At 37.4% G+C, this 17807-nt stretch overlaps 2 protein-coding genes and 1 pseudogene across 3 annotated transcripts; 1 reads left to right on the forward strand and 2 right to left on the reverse strand.

The window, feature by feature from the left end:
• On the forward strand, positions 1–939 carry LOC149388259 (uncharacterized). Its single transcript, XM_089622386.1, has one exon. It carries the CDS (start codon positions 1–3, stop codon positions 937–939), a length of 939 nt encoding a protein of 312 aa, XP_089478512.1.
• A 4830-nt stretch (positions 940–5769) lies between these two features.
• On the reverse strand, positions 5770–6991 carry LOC149388260 (bifunctional TH2 protein, mitochondrial pseudogene; annotated as a pseudogene). The gene is made up of 3 exons (XR_016300641.1): positions 6841–6991; positions 6355–6621; positions 5770–6275 (listed from the first exon to the last, which is right to left on the reverse strand). The product of XR_016300641.1 is annotated as a bifunctional TH2 protein, mitochondrial pseudogene (transcript).
• A 4906-nt stretch (positions 6992–11897) lies between these two features.
• On the reverse strand, positions 11898–13388 carry LOC149388261 (uncharacterized). Its single transcript, XM_089622387.1, has 2 exons — positions 13240–13388; positions 11898–12924 (listed from the first exon to the last, which is right to left on the reverse strand). Exon 2 carries the CDS (start codon positions 12765–12767, stop codon positions 11898–11900), a length of 870 nt encoding a protein of 289 aa, XP_089478513.1. The 5' UTR covers positions 12768–12924; positions 13240–13388.
• Between the last annotated feature and the right edge of the window lie 4419 nt (positions 13389–17807).

Genomic DNA, 17807 nt, shown 5'->3' on the forward strand with positions numbered 1-17807 from the left:
ATGACGGACGCAGAAATCTCATCAACGGAGAATCCTCTCGCCGGAGAGCACGCCGGCAATTCACGACCTAGATCTACCATCGAAGACCAATTCTCTCCATATTACCTTCATCATTCCGATTCTTCTGGAGGAAGCCTCGTCTCCAATGTTCTTACTGGCACTAATTACATGCCTTGGAGTCGATCTATGTTGATTGTTCTTGAAGCCAAGAATAAATTGGGATTCATCGATGGTAGCATCAAGAAGCCTTCAACTGATGATCAAGATTTGCTTCGTCTTTGGAGTCGGAACAACAACACCATTATTGCGTGGATTATGAATTCCGTAAGCAAAGAAATCGCAGCCAGTCTTCTTCTTGGAGGTACCGCCATGGACATTTGGAATGATCTGAAAGATCGCTTCCAACAGAGCAATGGACCGAGGATTTTCCAGTTACGACGCGAATTCATAAATCTGACTCAAGATCAGCAATCTATTGGTGTGTTTTTTACTAAACTCAAGTCTGTATACCAAGATCTCTGTGAATTCAAGCCAGAATGCACTTGTAGCTGTTCTTGTGGTGAAAAAGCGAAGTTAAGCCAATTTGCCGAGTCAGAATATGTGATGCAGTTTCTCATGGGCCTCAATGAGAATTGCACTCATGCTCGTGGCCAAGTGCTTCTTATCGAGCCTATTCCTCCCATTAGCAAAGTGTATGCAATGCTCAGCCAAGAAGAAACACAAAGATCAATTGGTCTCGACACTAGCCTACAGACTGACCAGTCCAACTCTCTTGCGATGTCTGTTCGTGAAGATCAAAAGAAGCAGCAAGGCAAGGAGAGACCTCTTTGCACACATTGCAAATTGCTAGGTCATACTGTGGACAAATGCTACAAACTACACGGCTATCCACCAGGCTACAAGCCAAAGATGAAAACTCAAGTCAACACTGTGGAATGATCATACAATGGCACCGGTGGTGATCACTCTTCAACAGTTGCTTCCTCTACAAGTTTGTCAGCGGATCAGATTCATCAGCTGATCTCTCATCTCTCAAGCCAACTCTCTTCACCTACTCATATCACTCCTACAAGTTCCAATGATGTCAACATGACTACGTTCCAAAAGGGTTTTTGTGGTTTGGTAAATTTTTCTGGTAGTTTGAATTTTGCTCATGCTTCTTGGATCCTAGACTCCGGTGCATCTAAACATATTTGTGCACATAAAAGTTTGTTTTCAGAATTGAAGCATTTACAAAATTCAACTGTTATCTTACCAAATCATACTATTATACCTGTTGACTACATAGGAATTGTTAGGATCAATGATGATTTTATTTTACATGATGTTCTTTATGTTCCTAGTTTTAAATTCAACCTCATTTATGTACATGCTTTGACCAAAGATTCTAATCTCAGTGTTTGTTTTGCATATAATTCTTTTGTGATTCAGGACACCAAGCATTTGAAGATGATTGGGTCGGGTAACTCATCCAATGGTCTCTATGCACTGTCCAACAATAATTTCATCAGCAATACTACATATGGGAATAAGATTTCTGCTTCCATATGGCACCAAAGACTCGGACACTTGTCTACTAAAAGACTAGATGTACTTAAACATCGGTTAGCTTTTACTCTCAATGATTTAGATAAGATACCTTGCCATGTGTGTCCAATGGCAAAGCAGCATAGGTTACCTTTTCATTCTGCAAATAATCTATCTGTTTCTTGTTTTGATTTGATCCACTGTGATGTCTGGGGACCTTATAAGGTACCTTCCAGACTAGGACATAGATTCTTTGAGACTCTTGTCGATGATTCTTCTCGTGTTTGTTGGATTTTCTTAATGCACATGAAATCAGATGTTCATGCTATTATACCTCGTTTTTGTGCCTATGTCTTGACTCATTTTGCGGTCTCTATTAAGAGTTTTAGATCTGATAATGCTCATGAATTAGTCTTTGCATATTATTTTGCAAAGAATGGCATCATTCATCAATTTTCTTGTGTTGAAACTCCACAACAAAATTCACTTGTGGAGCGTAAACATCAACATCTTTTAAACGTTGCACGAGCTCTTCTTTTCCAGTCTAAAATTCCTATCCGATTTTGGAGTGATTGTGTCTTAACTGCCACATATATTATTAATCGGTTACCTGCTCCTTTATTATCTAACAAGAGTCCTTTTGAGTTACTCTACAAACAGGTTCCAACATATCATCATATGCGTGTGTTTGGTTGTCTATGTTTTGCATCAACCTTGCAAGCACATAGAACAAAGTTTGATGCACGTGCGAGGCAGTGCATTTTTATTGGCTATCCTCAAGGGATTAAAGGATATAAACTTTTGGATTTGGCTTCAAGAGACATTTTTGTTTCACGGGATGTGGTTTTTCATGAAAAATTCTTCCCTTTTCATGATCCCAAATACAAAGATATACAGATTGATCATTTTGAGCATATTACCATTCCAAAACCTGTTCCCAATCATATCCCTGCCTATCCACCTGTGCCTGCCCATGATTCAGGTCCAGTTGTGTCATTACCACCAATTGAAGAGACAGTCAACCCATCAAGTGTTCCAGTTGACATTTCCTCTTCCTTACCTGTTGCACAAGAACTGATTCCCAGAAGATCATCAAGACAAAGTGTTCAACCTCATTACTTAAAAGAGTATCATTGTCATCTCTTTTAGTCAGGTGATACATGTTCCTCTAAGCATACTCTGGATAAAGTTCTTGATTATGATAATCTATCCTCTTCTTTCAAACTTTTTTGTCTCTCTGTTTCAGCTCAATCTGCCCCCCAGTTTTATCACATTGCAGTCAAAGATAGGGATTGGAGGTTGGCAATGGCTGAAGAAATTGATGCTATGCATAACAATCACACCTGGACAGTCATGCCTCTCCCACCAAACAAAATTGTCATTGGGTGTAGATGGGTTTATACAAATAAATTCCATTCTGATGGTACCCTGGCTAGGAAAAAGGCTAGATTAGTCGCCAAGGGTTACACTCAGAAAGAGGGAGTTGACTTCCTCGATACTTTCTCTCCTGTTGCTAAACTAACATCTGTTAAAGTTCTTCTTAGTTTAGCATCTTCTCAAAATTGGCATTTATCACAGCTAGACATTAGCAATGCCTTTCTTATTTGTGATCTCTATGAAGAGGTTTTTATGGATTTACCTTTGGGATACCATGTGCAGGGTGAGCATACAGGTACCAAGATGGTTTGCAAGCTTCATAAATCAATCTATGGGCTTAAACAAGCATCAAGGCAATGGAATCTAAAATTCACTGAATGAGTGCTACAAGCAGGTTTTATCCAGTCTAAGAGTGATTATTCAATGTATACTCGTGGGTCAGGACAAACATACATTGTGATTTTACTCTATGTTGATGATATTATTTTGTCTGGCCCTAGTATGAGTGCTATTTCTGAGGTCAAAGATTTTTTGAGTAAGGCTTTTAGGCTGAAGGATTTGGGTGATCTTAAGTACTTTTTGGGGCTTAAGATTTCTAGATCACAACATGGTATCAATGTCAATCAAAGAAATTATGCTTTACAGATTCTTGACACTGCAGGTTTCTTACACTCTAAGCCAGTCAAGACTCCTATGAATCCACGGATCACTCTCAATCAAGAGGATGGTGACCCGGTTTATGATCCTGTTTTGTATAGACGTCTTGTTGGAAAATTGTTATATTTGACCATAACAAGGCCTGACATTACCTTTGCTGTGCATTGCCTTAGTCGTTTTGTGCAGACTCCTCGTTTCCCTCATCTACATGCTATGCATCACTTACTTCGTTATTTGAAGTCAAGTCCAGGATTTGGCCTTTTTTACCCTTCTTCTTCTTCTGTGGCCCTTAAAGGCTTTTCTGAAGCTGATTGGGGCACTTGTGTCGATACTAGACGTTCGGTAACTGGCTACTGTATTTTTGTAGGAGACTCACTTGTTGCTTGGAAGTCCAAGAAACAAACCACCGTTTCCAGGAGTTCTGCAGAGGCGGAGTATCGTTCTTTGGCATCAACTGTGAGTGAGGTGGTGTGGATGCAGCAGCTGCGACGTGATTTCCAAGTCAAGTCAGTGGTTCCAGCCGTGATCTATTGTGACAATCAGGCAGCTCTTCATATTGCCTCGAATCCAATTTATCACGAAAGGACAAAGCACATAGAGATTGATCTACATTTTGTTAGAGATCATCTTCAGCGTGGCTATGTCAAATTATTGCCAGTTCGGACACAACACCAGTTAGCCGATATCTTCACAAAGCCATTGGCCTCACCAGCGCTACTACATCTTATTTCCAAGATGAACATGAAGAATATCTTCTGTTCAGCTTGAGGGGGTGTATTGGAAATGGTTCTATGATAGAGTTTTCCTGAGGCTTTCTTAGGAAACAAGTTTTTTTTATTTGTCGTTTATTTTTCTTTTTAAGTGTTTAGCTAAAACGACGTGTCGTTGTTATTAGCTGGACTTGTTGAATTCTATATTTAAGGATTTCAAATCCTTCTTCGATGATTAATGAAATAAAATGAGTCTTTTCTCTTCATTCCTTTCTCTCTCTAGAATTACTTTCTCTCTCGATCTCTGAATTCAATACAAGGCTTGTAGAACTCACAATTATTATGGAACCCACATTCGGTTCAAATTAAAAACATCTGTGTGTACTACTACTACTACTACTACTACTAAGTTTCATGAGTTGCGTCCTGCAATCGATTGGTATATTGAGAAATAACTCATAATTTTTTTTATACATTCATTAGTTTCTATTTATTTTTAATGTGTGATTTTTAACTCGTCGTCTTAAAATTATAGTTTTTTGCTTTTACTTATTTTCGATCGAATTTCAACGAATAGACTATATTTTTATTTTCATTTCAGCTATATATCTCTCATTTTTACTCTCTAGATCACTTTAAAAGGTGCAATAATCACATTTAAAATCATTTTCAGTACTAAAAATATGATTTTTTTTTTCTTCATATTTTTATATTTTTTTTTTTACGTATATTGAAAAAAAAAATACACCATTAGATTTCAGCACCCGCAAAAAAAAAAAAAAAAAAAAAACTGAAACGACGACTACAAAATGAGTTGTATTTATTTACTATACATTCTACCGAACCAACGATAGGCCATGAAATCTTATGGTGGCCGATGAATATCATAGAATTTCATAAAATTCTTAAAATTATGGTTTTTTGCTTTTACTTATTTTGGATCGAATTTCAACGAATAGATAAGTTACTCGTGTAGCTTTTGTAGGTTTTGTATTTTGTGGTTCTAGCTCAAAATCAATTGAGAATGACAAATATAATTTACGACATTGATAAAAGGAAAATGATAAACGTAGTTCGAATCAGCGTATCAGCATAGAAAAATTATAAGCAAATACGTGGGACTCATAGTCCACAATGGTGGGACCCACCAATATATATATATATATATATATATATATTTTTTGTCTTGCGCTGATGCGCTAGTAGACTATGAACATCACTTTTTTTAGATTGATCTGTACAGATTATATTTGTCAATAAAAATAAACCTGGAAACTAAACAGATTTGGCATGTTCTAAAGATTGATCTGTATAAATCAATATTCGAGGATCATTTTGCTTTACAACCAAACTGTAACAATGCATGGCAAATTATTTTGGCATCGCCGCTTTCGATCTCAGCACGGCGTGCTTAGAGCTAGCTAAATGTTCAAAAAGATTAGAAGCCAAGAAAACTACTTCAAAAGGAAAGCTTCATGACATCTTTGTATATCTATCTCGTCTACAAAGAACCAATAAATTCTCATGTCCCTACAGGAATTTTGACTCAACACTGTACAAAGGCTAATCACACTCTAGACACTACCACTAATCAGAAGCCCAAAATGAAAGCTTCAATCTCAGCCCAACAAGAGACGGTGTAGAGAGTACCCGAGCGGGGTCGCCAGGTGTCGATGCAGTCCAATGAAATCTCCTTGCTCTTCTTTACCAACCCGTGAAGAAGCGGAACAAACTCGACCCCGAAACGACGGCCCAGCCTCTCGAGGCTCTTGCTCGAACCCGTGACGAGGCCTATGTCCGCTTCAAGCAAGCACAGCAAGTCTCCCACGTCCCCGCCGATGCACACCGTCAATTGCCTGGCTCGGTCCCCGTCGCGTTCCCTCAGAACTTCGAAGAAATAGTCGAGCTTCTCCTCCGGAGACTCGACCTTCCTCACGATCTCGCCCGTCGTCACGGATTCCTTGTACGCCAAGTCATTCGCGTGAACGTTCAGCGTGCTCAGTTCTGTCCAAAATGTTAGACTGAGCTCAGAATAATGGTGATCGTTGATGATCCGATAGAAGCGTTTCAGCTTAATTATTACCGGAGGAGAGCGCTTCTCTGATGAGATCGCTGCACCAACAGTACGAGATGATGTGAACGTCGACGTTGGAAACTCCGTTCTTGACGATCTTCCGGAAGAATTTTTTGCAGCCGTCGCGGAGGACGAGACCTTTTCCGGCGAGCTTTATGTTCCTTTCGCTTATGCCCTTCAACACCCCCGATTCCACAACCCTCTCGTTCGCTCGTTTCTCGAAATCCGAGACTTCCTTGAGCGCCGAACTCAACCCTTCGTAGTCGAAATCTTCCCCTGCACACACATTTGCCTCTAAAAATACGAGGGAAAAAGAAAATGAAACAGAAAATTAAATTTATATGTTGTGTTTGGAAGTCAGAGAAATAAAATAGACAGAAACGCGGGCCCCAAGTTTAGAAAATTTGGATGAATTTCATTTTTTTTTCCCTTCATCCAAACAACACAAAAAGTAAATACGAGAGGGATTCAATTTTTCGGGGATTCGAAACAGACCTGGCCAACCATTGTCGATGCTCATCACGCACTTTTCGAACTCCTCGGCGTATCTATTCGACACGAGGTTCCACCGTCTTCTCATATCTTGCGTCTCGATCTGAATCTGGGACGCCTCGGAGAATTTTCCACGAACCGTTGCGATGGACATCTCCGCCAGCGTGGCGCCCGAGTCAACGGAAGTGCAAGTCAAGTCAAAGTCGCAGAATATGAGCAGCTTCGCCTTGCTAATTTCCTTAACCTGAGACAGAGGGACCAATGGCAACGGAGAAACGCGTTGAGAGCTCAAAAATTCCACTCCGAGGCTCAACCCTTTCTTGTAGAGCTTCTCCACAAGCCCGAGCTCGCTTCCCGTTAAAGCGACGCATAGTCTCTCCAACGCGTCTTCGATCTTCCTGCTCGCAGCCTGATCACAGGAACACTAAATTAAAAAATAAATAAAGGATGGATCAAATTTGTTATGAATGGTGACCTTGAAGTCTTGAGAATTGTAGTATTGAGTCCATTTCTTGCAGAGGAGAGAGCTACGGAGAGGATCTAGAAAGGTCTTTGCCGTGTGAAAGACGCGATCGTAGAGTCTCGTTAGAGGAGCGAAAACGCCGATTGTGTAAGCGGAAACTTTTGTTCTCTCGAAAGGAGTCGCGATCTTGCACGGAACTTGCTCTCCTTCGACTGTTCCCGAGGCAGTTAAGAGCAAAAAATCTGTGAATTCGGTGGTCGCAGTATCGGGATTGTTGTTCTCTTTGGGAGTTTTCAAGCCACATTCCTGAATTGTTTAAATCATTTATGAGAATACGCGGATGAAAAAAGAAAAATCATGGCAAAAAAAAAAAAAAAAAAAGATATGGAAAGACAATTTTAATAAATCCACACAATGAAACATCCGAGGGGGAAAAAAAAAAAGACTAAGAATTTGTTGGATGTCAAATGAAACGATCAAACAGGGAATTTTTTTTTAAAAAATCCTCAAATTCAGTTGATTTTCCTTGGAATCCAAATGACAAAAATATATTCGGAATCTCAGTAGTAGGAAGAGAGAAAAAAAAAAAATCTAAAGAAATAGATAGAAAAGACGAAGAGTTATGATGAACCTTACTTGGAGAAGTAAGTTCTGACTTTGAATCTTCAGATCCGTAGAATCCCTCACTTCTTGTATTGCTTTCTTCTCATCGTCATCGTCCACGAATCGCTTGATCAACTCACACCTGAAATATTATATATATATATATGCATGAATGTATTACCTTACGTTCCTTCAATGCGTACACAAATTTGACAAAAGAAAACTAAAAAAGAAGAAAGAAAGAAAATCTTTCATACGCTCGAGCAATCGATTTCAGCAAAATGATGTCTTGCGATACAAAATGGCTGAAGCTGAGGGAGTCCGGATCCCCTGCGGCCAAGCTCAGGCAGAACGGCGAGTACACAGCGTACACCGAATCATTGCCGAGCTTTTTCCAGAGCCGACTCGCCGTTGTTTCTTCTTCCGTGGGCTCTGTGATTCTTTTCATCTTTACTAACTAAAAGTATTTAGAATCTTTCTTTCGTTTTCTTGAGCAAAACTGGGATGACTGTTTCCCGGAAGATAATCTTGGTTGCGGTTGTGATTACGTTAGAGAAATCTCTATGATAATCAGAGAGAGAGAGAGGTTTTCGTTGGAGTTTGGGTGAGAGAGGTAGAGAAATATTATGCGGGAAAATTAAAGATGGAGTGTTTATAAAGAAAGAGAAGCAAGATACAGAGATCCCTGAACCGGCGGTTATTTTCTCTCTGGACCCGGCTCAGTTGGATTATGTGTCAATTTGCTATAAAAAAAAAAACTAACCGAAATCTTTTTAAGCAACAAGTGAACCAATTCGGTGGTATATTAGCAAAACAAAAATCAATTCCGTTTAATCGTTTAAAAAATATTAAAGTAAATGTTAAAATTTAAAAATAGTCCTCATCTCTCGATATTAAGTTAGTAATAAACTAATAATAATATATAAAAAATTGGCCATAACAAAAATAAACAGTAAAAAAATAAATAGTATTTGAGTGATATATGACTGATTTTTTTTTTTAATTTACTCAAGTCATAAATATTGTATAATTTAATATTCTTTTGTTAAAAAAATAATATTTTTATTGACAAGCTCATCAATATATGTATTTAGATCTACATATATTACAAAGGGGGGAAAAACTAAATACTAAAAGGAATCGAACATAGACACCATGTCTAATACCAAATAAAAAGCGAACAATACCATATAAGTTCGTATTTAATAGCTTTCTAAATGGAATCAAAACAATTAGAGAAGTTGACAATTACACTAAGACTTATCAAATCGATTTAAAATGGTCATGTACATAGTAAATAGCCATTTAAGACCTATGAATAGTTATCAAAATAACTTCCACACCAATATATGATTTAACGGTTATTAGAGCAATCGGATTTGATCAATCCACGATTTAATCTCACTTAACAATACAAAAATAAATCATAGGTACCAAGACTCTAGACATTCAAGCACATGACAAAGTCGAGAAATAATTATTGTACTTTTACCTATTTTTAGCACTCTCGTTTATTTGATTTGATATTTCTTGTATTGAGATCCGTAAAAAATAGAACAATCCAGCTTAGATATTTGTTGTATCAATCATTGTAGAGAAATTGTCTAATTTGCCACCAATTTCATAACATTTTCCACTTTTCACCAAAATGCTAATTTTTCCTAAAATGCCACCATCTATGTTTATAACAATGTTGACATCTATGTTTACCCTTCACTATAAGATGTCAACATTGTTGACATAGATGTCAACATTGTTGACATAGAGCAGGTGACATTTTGGAAAAAATTAGTGTTTTGATGGAAAGTGAGAAAATGTTATGAAATTGGTGACAAATTAGACAATTTCTCATCATTGTATCTATACTCTATAGGTCCCTCGCTAAGACCATTGTTGTAATTATTTTGTTATCATCAACTATTAATTAATGTTTCAATAAACTTTGATTGGTAAAATTGATTATCAAATGAATATAAAATATATTTAACTTATACCCGAGTATCAATATTAGTAACGTTCGTTCTTGGTATTTGACCCTTGTCCCCGGCTAGCGGTTAAAATTTAACAACCATTTTTTAAACGTATTAAGTAACTATTTATAATAATGACTTTATTTATAAATCTGGCCATTTTTTTTGCCCAAAATAGATCGTGACATTATTTTTTAGAGAAACTTGATTTAAAAAAAATACATCCACAGAGTCCCGTCTAAACCTGACATTCGAAATGGTACCACACGGAAAGAAGACCTTCCGACTGTCATGGTGTGCCCGACAGAAGTGTCGATTTTCGACTAACTCGGAAATGGAAAAAGAACTTCCGTGGATTGTCGGAAATTGCCAAGCGTTATGTTACCGCTTGGACATTTATTGCTGAGAATATTTGTCCGCTTATTACTATTTGAGCTAAAAAATTAACAATATTTTTACATTTTCATCCCTTCCTCAATTTACACTATAAGTACACTCGACTGTCACTCAATTTTCACATTATGAACCCTCTCAAATCTCTCTACAATTTTACATTTCTCTCTATAAACTTTCTATGCACAAAATATTTAGATGTATATTTTACATACTCGAGTTTATATCATATAAATTTTTATCATAAGTTTAATCTATATTATATAGTTTTGATTTAAAAAATATAATATATAGTTAAATTATAAAAATTATAGTTATAAAATTATAGTTTTATAGTTATTATCAGTGGGAGTGGGATTTGACCATATCCCCTAAATCCATCTTCTAGACCTCAGCCCAGAGAATTGGGCTCGATCAAAAGCCCAGCCCGCTGAGAAGCCCGGATCGATCAAAAGCCTAGTCCTTTTAGAAGTCCAGCTCTCTCGCCTTACCTTGCCAATCAGGAGAACAAGTCAAGACGTTTGCTTGGTCAGCCCGGAGGAAGCGGTCTTCATGCAAATCTTTCACCAGTATAGAAGAGTCCACCCCGCATGAGGCACTCTAAGAAAATCCAGGCCGACTACGTGGACAATAGATCAAAGAGGGAGGAAGAGTTCGACTTCGCCTATAAATAGAAGCTGAAGAAGACTTATCGACATTTTTTTATTTTTATGAGATCTTTGGCGTAGTTATTTTTCTTCATCTTGATTAAGCCGAAGTTCTCTGTATTCGAGTTTAATCATTTCTTTGTATTCAGTCCGACTCATTTTCAATAAAACGTATATATATGTTTACATTTATTTTCATATTAATTCAATTATATTTACGACGAATTCTGAGATCCACATTATATAAATATAAAAAAAACGATACATTATCCATAATATATGTTCGTGATTGTTGAAGGACGATTCCTACATCAACATTATCTATAAAAAAAATGTATGTTCTTTATAGTTGTATTTTATATATTAGTAACTTATTTTAAAATTTTAACATATTTGAGTCTCTTTCATTTACCATTTAAATTTAATTTTTAATTTTTTTTATTTAATGGAAATTTACGGAAATGCCAACTTCCATTAAGTTTAACGGAACTTCCACTTCCGTTTAGCAACGATTTTCCCGAAATTACCTGGAAATCACGCTTTCCGGTGATAACCAGCCGACAGAAGGCACGTCGTAGTTTGTAGACGGTTTTTTATAACATCACATTGAGAGTCCTGAATCTCTTTCATCTCTCTTCTGCCAATCTCAGCCACATAAATCACCATGACCACTTATCTTCTTGCGATTCCCAACCCCGAAAATACCAACTCAGAACCCCATCAACCTTTCAACAAGCTGACCTCCACAAAGTATGAATACTTCACATTATGGCTTTGAACTCATTTGTATGAGCACAAGAAAAATAGAAAATCTTATAGATACAAACTAGGGAAAAGTATATACATATATATAGCTTGCTCACTTATCTGCAAGCTATTATGAAATCGTATTATACCTTACTAACCCTACATATATATGATTACGACACGGGTTGATTCACCAAGACACTCTTTATTTCTGATAGCCCGTCAACTTGTTCATGGTTATGGAAGCGAAGGGGTGAGGGAGGTAGGGCTGGGTGCGAGCCGATAGCTCATAGGCCACGAACCGCATGGCAATCTCCCATCTTCGTCACCCCCAACACCGCCTCCTTGGCTCCCCCACTGCTGCCCTCCCCTCGTATGTACTCTACTGCCATGCGGTGCAGCTGTATCTCCTACCGATGGCCGCGCCGCGCCAGCCCCAACCTCACCAGCTCCCGCGCCCCTTCCTCTGCCTCCTCCTTCCTCCCCTACCCTCACCTCCTCCTCTACCGCATCAGCCTTGCCGGTGCCGGCGAGGGAGCCAGCCATGCCCCCACCTCCGCCATCATGGCTGCCACCCGCCCCGCCTCCCCCCAGACACATGGACACCAGCTTATTCACCGCCGTCTCATCCTCGTCCAGCCGTTGCAGGAGTTGGGAGAGGGTGAGCACCGACAGCAGCGAGCGTGGGAGAACGAGGTCCAACGGGAGGCTGCCCAGCCGGCGGTCCAGCGAGGACGAGGACTCACAGTCATGGCTGGAGGGAGTGAGGAGAGCGAGGGAGTGGGGGAGCATGAGGGGCTGGAGGTGGATGGCTGCGGGGAAGGCGAGGGTCGAGGTGGTCACGATGACGCTGCTGTTGCTGCCGCCGTTGTGGGGAGGCAAGAAGTCGTTAGGGTTGGCGGCGGAGTCGAGGTTGTCAACCACAATCAGGTAAGGGATGTCTCGGAAGAGCTCACGCTTGACATGCCTCAGGGCCTCCCTCTCATGCTCATCGGACCCGACTCTGCCTCGGTCCCTGTCCTTGTCGGAGCTGCTGCTGACGTCAACCCCCAGGCGCAGGGCCAGCTGGAGCATGTTGTGGTGCAGGTGGCGGCCCTCACCGCCCATCCACACCACGGCCGCGAACCGCTGCCAGTGCCGGTAAGCGAACTCCAGAGCCAGCTCCGTCTTCCCAACGCCGCCCGCGCCACTAGATTCAAACAAGATAGTCAACCAGATTCAACCGAGACAACAACAGCCAAACAAGATAGTCAACCAGATTCAACTGAGATAGCAACAACCAAACAAGATAGTCAGCCAAACTTAAACAAATACGTTCACGGCCAACAGGCTCTCGGGACAAACTCCCATGGAGTATCGAATCATCATAGAAATTAACCGACACCAAACCACGTCCACTTAAATTTATAATCAAAACTTCTGAGTTTAAATCCACATATCAGATTCAGGATAAAAACACACCAATCTCACAAACTATTTTCGGATTTAACCTTAAAAAATTCGAAATCACAATTTCTCAGAAATTAAACCACAGTTCGAATTTACGAATTCCATCGGAGGAAATGTCCCGAATCCTTACCTCTAACAGCTTCTGCGGATAATTTCCGGTGACCTAGCTTCGTCCTCCGTCTGAAATGTCCGCCGTAGACTCTAAAATTGAAGAAAAGAAAAAGGGATCTCAAACCCTAATTCTTGCGTGAACGGGAATGGGAGAAAGAGAGAAAGAATCTCCTGAATACTTACCTCTAGAATCGGATAGGAGGGAACGGGCTCGGATTTCTTGGGTTCGGTGGTCCGGTGGCGAAATTGTGATTTTGAATTTTTTGAGGTTAAATCCGAAAATAGTTTGTGAGATTGGTGTGTTTTTATCCAAGGAAAAAAATGCCGTTTTCGTTGTCGTTTCGAGCCTCCTGATTTACGGAAATTCGTCGTGCCGATGGAATTTCCAACGGAAAAATTGTGGAAATGGGCAAGTAAAATGCCGTTTTCAAATGCCGATTTCCATGGAAATTCGACGTGCCGACGGAAAACCGAACGGAAATAATGTTGCATAATATGTTATTTATATATATATATATATTCAATTTTTAACTATATTTTATAATATTTAATATTTAATTTATTTTGCACAATTATAATGTCAAATACATTTATTAAATTCAATCTCAACGTAATTATATTTAATTATTTATATCAAATACATATATAAATATAATTGTATAAATATGTATATACATATTTATATCTCTCTATAATTTGTAATTATATTTATATCAAATATATATAGTTGTATCAAATTTTAAAATTTATACTAACTACATTATAATTTTTAATATTTAATATTTTTACACAAACATAATATCAAAAACTCTCATTAATATTAATTTCAACGTATTTATATTTTATACCAATATATATAATTATATAAATGTTTATATACATATGTATAATTATCTCTAATATATAGATACATATTATATATTAAATATGCATAATATAAGCAAAGTTGTTGTTTGGTGTGGTGGTAAACGTAACTCAAAAGTTTTGATTAAAAATTTAAGTGGTGTCGGTTAATTTCTATGATGATTCGATACTCCATGGGAGTTTGTCCCGAGAACCTGTTGGCGGTGAATGTATTTGTTTGAGTTTGGCTGACTATCTTCTTTGTTGTTGCTGTCTCGGTTGAATCTGGTTGACTATAGCTTTGCGGAAGCGATGGCGAAGATGGGGAAGATTCAGGTCCTGATTGGGAAAGCTGGGAGATTAGGACTAAGTGTGGAGCTTTTAATCCTCGCAAGGCCTCTCCTTCTCGGACTGGTTGATTACGAAAAATAAAAAACGTAAAATAATTATGTTAAAAAAGTTTAAATTGTATTTGGGCCGTTCATTTCAGCGGGCCTATTTACAATTTGAAGCTTTAACATTAAATAAAATTCCCTTCTTTATTTATAATGCCCAAAACTAAGATAACTCATATACACAAACGATGTGGGACCTTTTTTTGCTCTACAAACTGCATATCAAAGTGAATGTGTGAGATAAAAGTTGGGAAAATATCAGGAGTATCCCTTGTGTTTAATCGAAATGCGAGATTTATCCCCTCTATTTCTAGAAATATCAGATATATCCCTTCAGTTTAATATAAATGACATATACCTCCCCTAAAAAAATGTTATATTACAAATTTCACCATTTTTCGTTTATTTTTTACAAAAAAATAATTTGAACTCCCCATAATACCCTTAATAGAATAAAAATGTATTTACTATTTTATAAAAAAAAAATCAAAATCTCTCTTTATAAAAAAAATCCTTAACTTTTTATAAAGAAATTTTTTAATTTAATTTTTTTTGTATAGAATAGAAAATAAAAAATTATTTCATTAAGGGTATTTTAGGGAGTTTAAATTATTTTTTTGTAAAAAATAAACAAAAAGGGTGATATTTGTAATATAACATTTTTTAGGGGATGTATATGTCATTTATATTAAACTGAAGGGATATGTCTGATATTTCTAGAAATAGAGGGGATAAATCTCACATTTCGATTAAACACGAGGGATACTCATGATATTTTCCCATAAAAGTTTCAGACGTTGGATAATGATGTGATGTCAAAATAATCACACATTCAAGTGTATTTTCTACAGTGTGTAGTGTTATTGCTTTTATCTCACAATTTTTTATTCCAATTCCAGTTTGGCTCACATCACTGTGTACATTTCTCTACAGCCAAACTCAAACCATACACGAAATTATATATATATATATATATATATATATATGCCAAAAAACTATACACAAATATTAATGGGTAAACAAAACAAACATACATATATCTAATATGAAATATATTCTTAACTTTATTATTGGATCTTAATATTAATTATATATATATATATATATTAATTTGCAATACCTTTTAAAACAATTATTAAGTTTTAGTATATATATGAACTATGCTTATGAATGAAAACTCTATGCGAAACTTTTTTGTTTAAATTTATGTTCTATCTATGTACGCATAAAAATTGACAAGTATTTTTTCAAATTGTATTTCTTGTTTAAATACCCCGTGGAATACCATTTTTTTTGCGATATATTCCGCGGAATGCGGTTTACCACACGGTACGAGATACCGCGAACGTTCATCAAATACCGCGGAATATCACGGTACGAGACGAGATATCTCCAAAATTAAAGGTGCAGTATGACCGCGGGATGCGAGATTTCAATCCTTGGTTTATTCATCGTGAACTGCTGAAGAGGATTTTTTTAACTCCGATTATTTTTTATATATATATATATATATGAATTTATGATTATTAATCATGTCTATTTGTATTAAGCAGTAAAATTGTGTGGGACTGGTTTGTATTTTCTAAAGAGGGAGGGAGGGATACAATTTGCATTATATAGAGGTGATTTTGTAATTTTCCCTAAATATATTTATGAAATAATAATGATGATATTAATAATAATTATAATAATAACGTTTTTTTGGCAAAAATAGTCCAGCAGCTTTGATAATCCTGTTATTTTAGTTAGGTTCCTAATAATTTAATTTTTGCGTTTTCGTGTCTAAATTGTTGATATTATAACATATTAGTCCTTAAAAAAATTATGGAACAATATCTAAACAACTGAAAACAAATTTTCAAACTAAAATAAATTGCTATTTGAAATTAATTAATACTTTTTCATTAAATAAGATTATTGAACTTATATTTCTTTTAGGTCAAAGTATAATTTTATTAGTTTCTTGTATGAAATTAACAAGATATTTATGTAAATTCTATTTAAGTTGTTTAGGTGTTCAATTCTATATAAAATAAATAAAACTCGAAAAGGATCAAAATGCTACCTCCCTCACAGAAGAAAACGACGCACTCGAGATGAGGAGAGAACGGATATTCGATGCCGAGCGACGGAGCGATCGGCTCGGCGGATTTGGCGTTGGTGTCGATCTCCGAGCTAGGAAGCCTCTCGCCGCCGCGGTGGGTCCCACCGGAGTTCTCCTCGTCGCCGCCGCCACGTTGGAGGCTTTTTCGACTCTCAAGACTTTACCGAGAAACCTCAGCCTAAAAGACAGACTTTCAGATATATATATAGATATATATATATATATATATATATATATATATATATATATATATATATATATATACATGTCAAAAAATTTCGGGGGGATTTTCCTGACCGTTTTAAATTTTAAAACTTTTAGGTGCGATAGTTGTTGCACCTAAAAATATTTGGTGCGACGTTTTAATATCCGGTGTGACACTGTCACACTGAATACCACTAAACATTAGCGAAATTTTTAGTCATCTGGATAAGTATCTTGTGCGACATGTCGCATCTAATATGAGCTTAGGTGCGACATTTACGTGTGACATGTCGCACCTAATACCCTTCCGCACCCATAAATGTGAATTTGTAGTAGTGATATGTACCCGTTGAAGTGATGAACGGTGTTGAGAGCGGAGGATTGGGAGAGGAAGTCGACGAAGGCGGAGTTGGGAGGAGATGATCGGATGGAGGTGGCGCCGAAGTGAGAGAAGAGACGAGAGAGAGTGGAATCGAGCGGCGACGGCCTTTCTGACAACGTCGGCTATGATGGTGCAGCATTTGGGGTGGATGTGGGCCCTGTGGCGTTGGAACTCGTACAACTCAGCCCGACACATTCAAGGAAACCGCCCTCGGGCCAGGATTATTAGATTGCTTTCATCGCTGCCAAAGCGGCAGAAGCTGCTCTGCCGCCGCCGCGAGAAACACGAGAGAGAGGAAGAGAGAGAGCAGGGCTTTGATCTTCATCATGCTCATTTTGATTATTGACGAGAATTGATCAACTTTTGCATCTATACCTTTGTGTGTCAATACTCAATATATATATATATATATATATATATATATATATATATATATATATATAGTACAAGTAGTAGGGTTTAACTACTATATACATATTGATCTCGTATATTGAATATTTTTTTTTGTTGATTCTCAATATCTATGGAATTTCCAAGTAGGATTTTCGTAATGTTTATAATTCGCCGACTCTTGTGGTGTTCTCGTTAACACATGTAGTGTTTTGATGCTATATAATATATTATTGATTATTGATACGCTATACATCTGCAGTTACGAG

Source organism: Urtica dioica, chromosome 8 (genome assembly GCF_054948205.1).
Source record: "Urtica dioica subsp. dioica isolate 48M chromosome 8, U.dioica_male_clone48M_v1_H2, whole genome shotgun sequence".
Classification (NCBI taxonomy): Eukaryota; Viridiplantae; Streptophyta; class Magnoliopsida; order Rosales; family Urticaceae; genus Urtica; species Urtica dioica.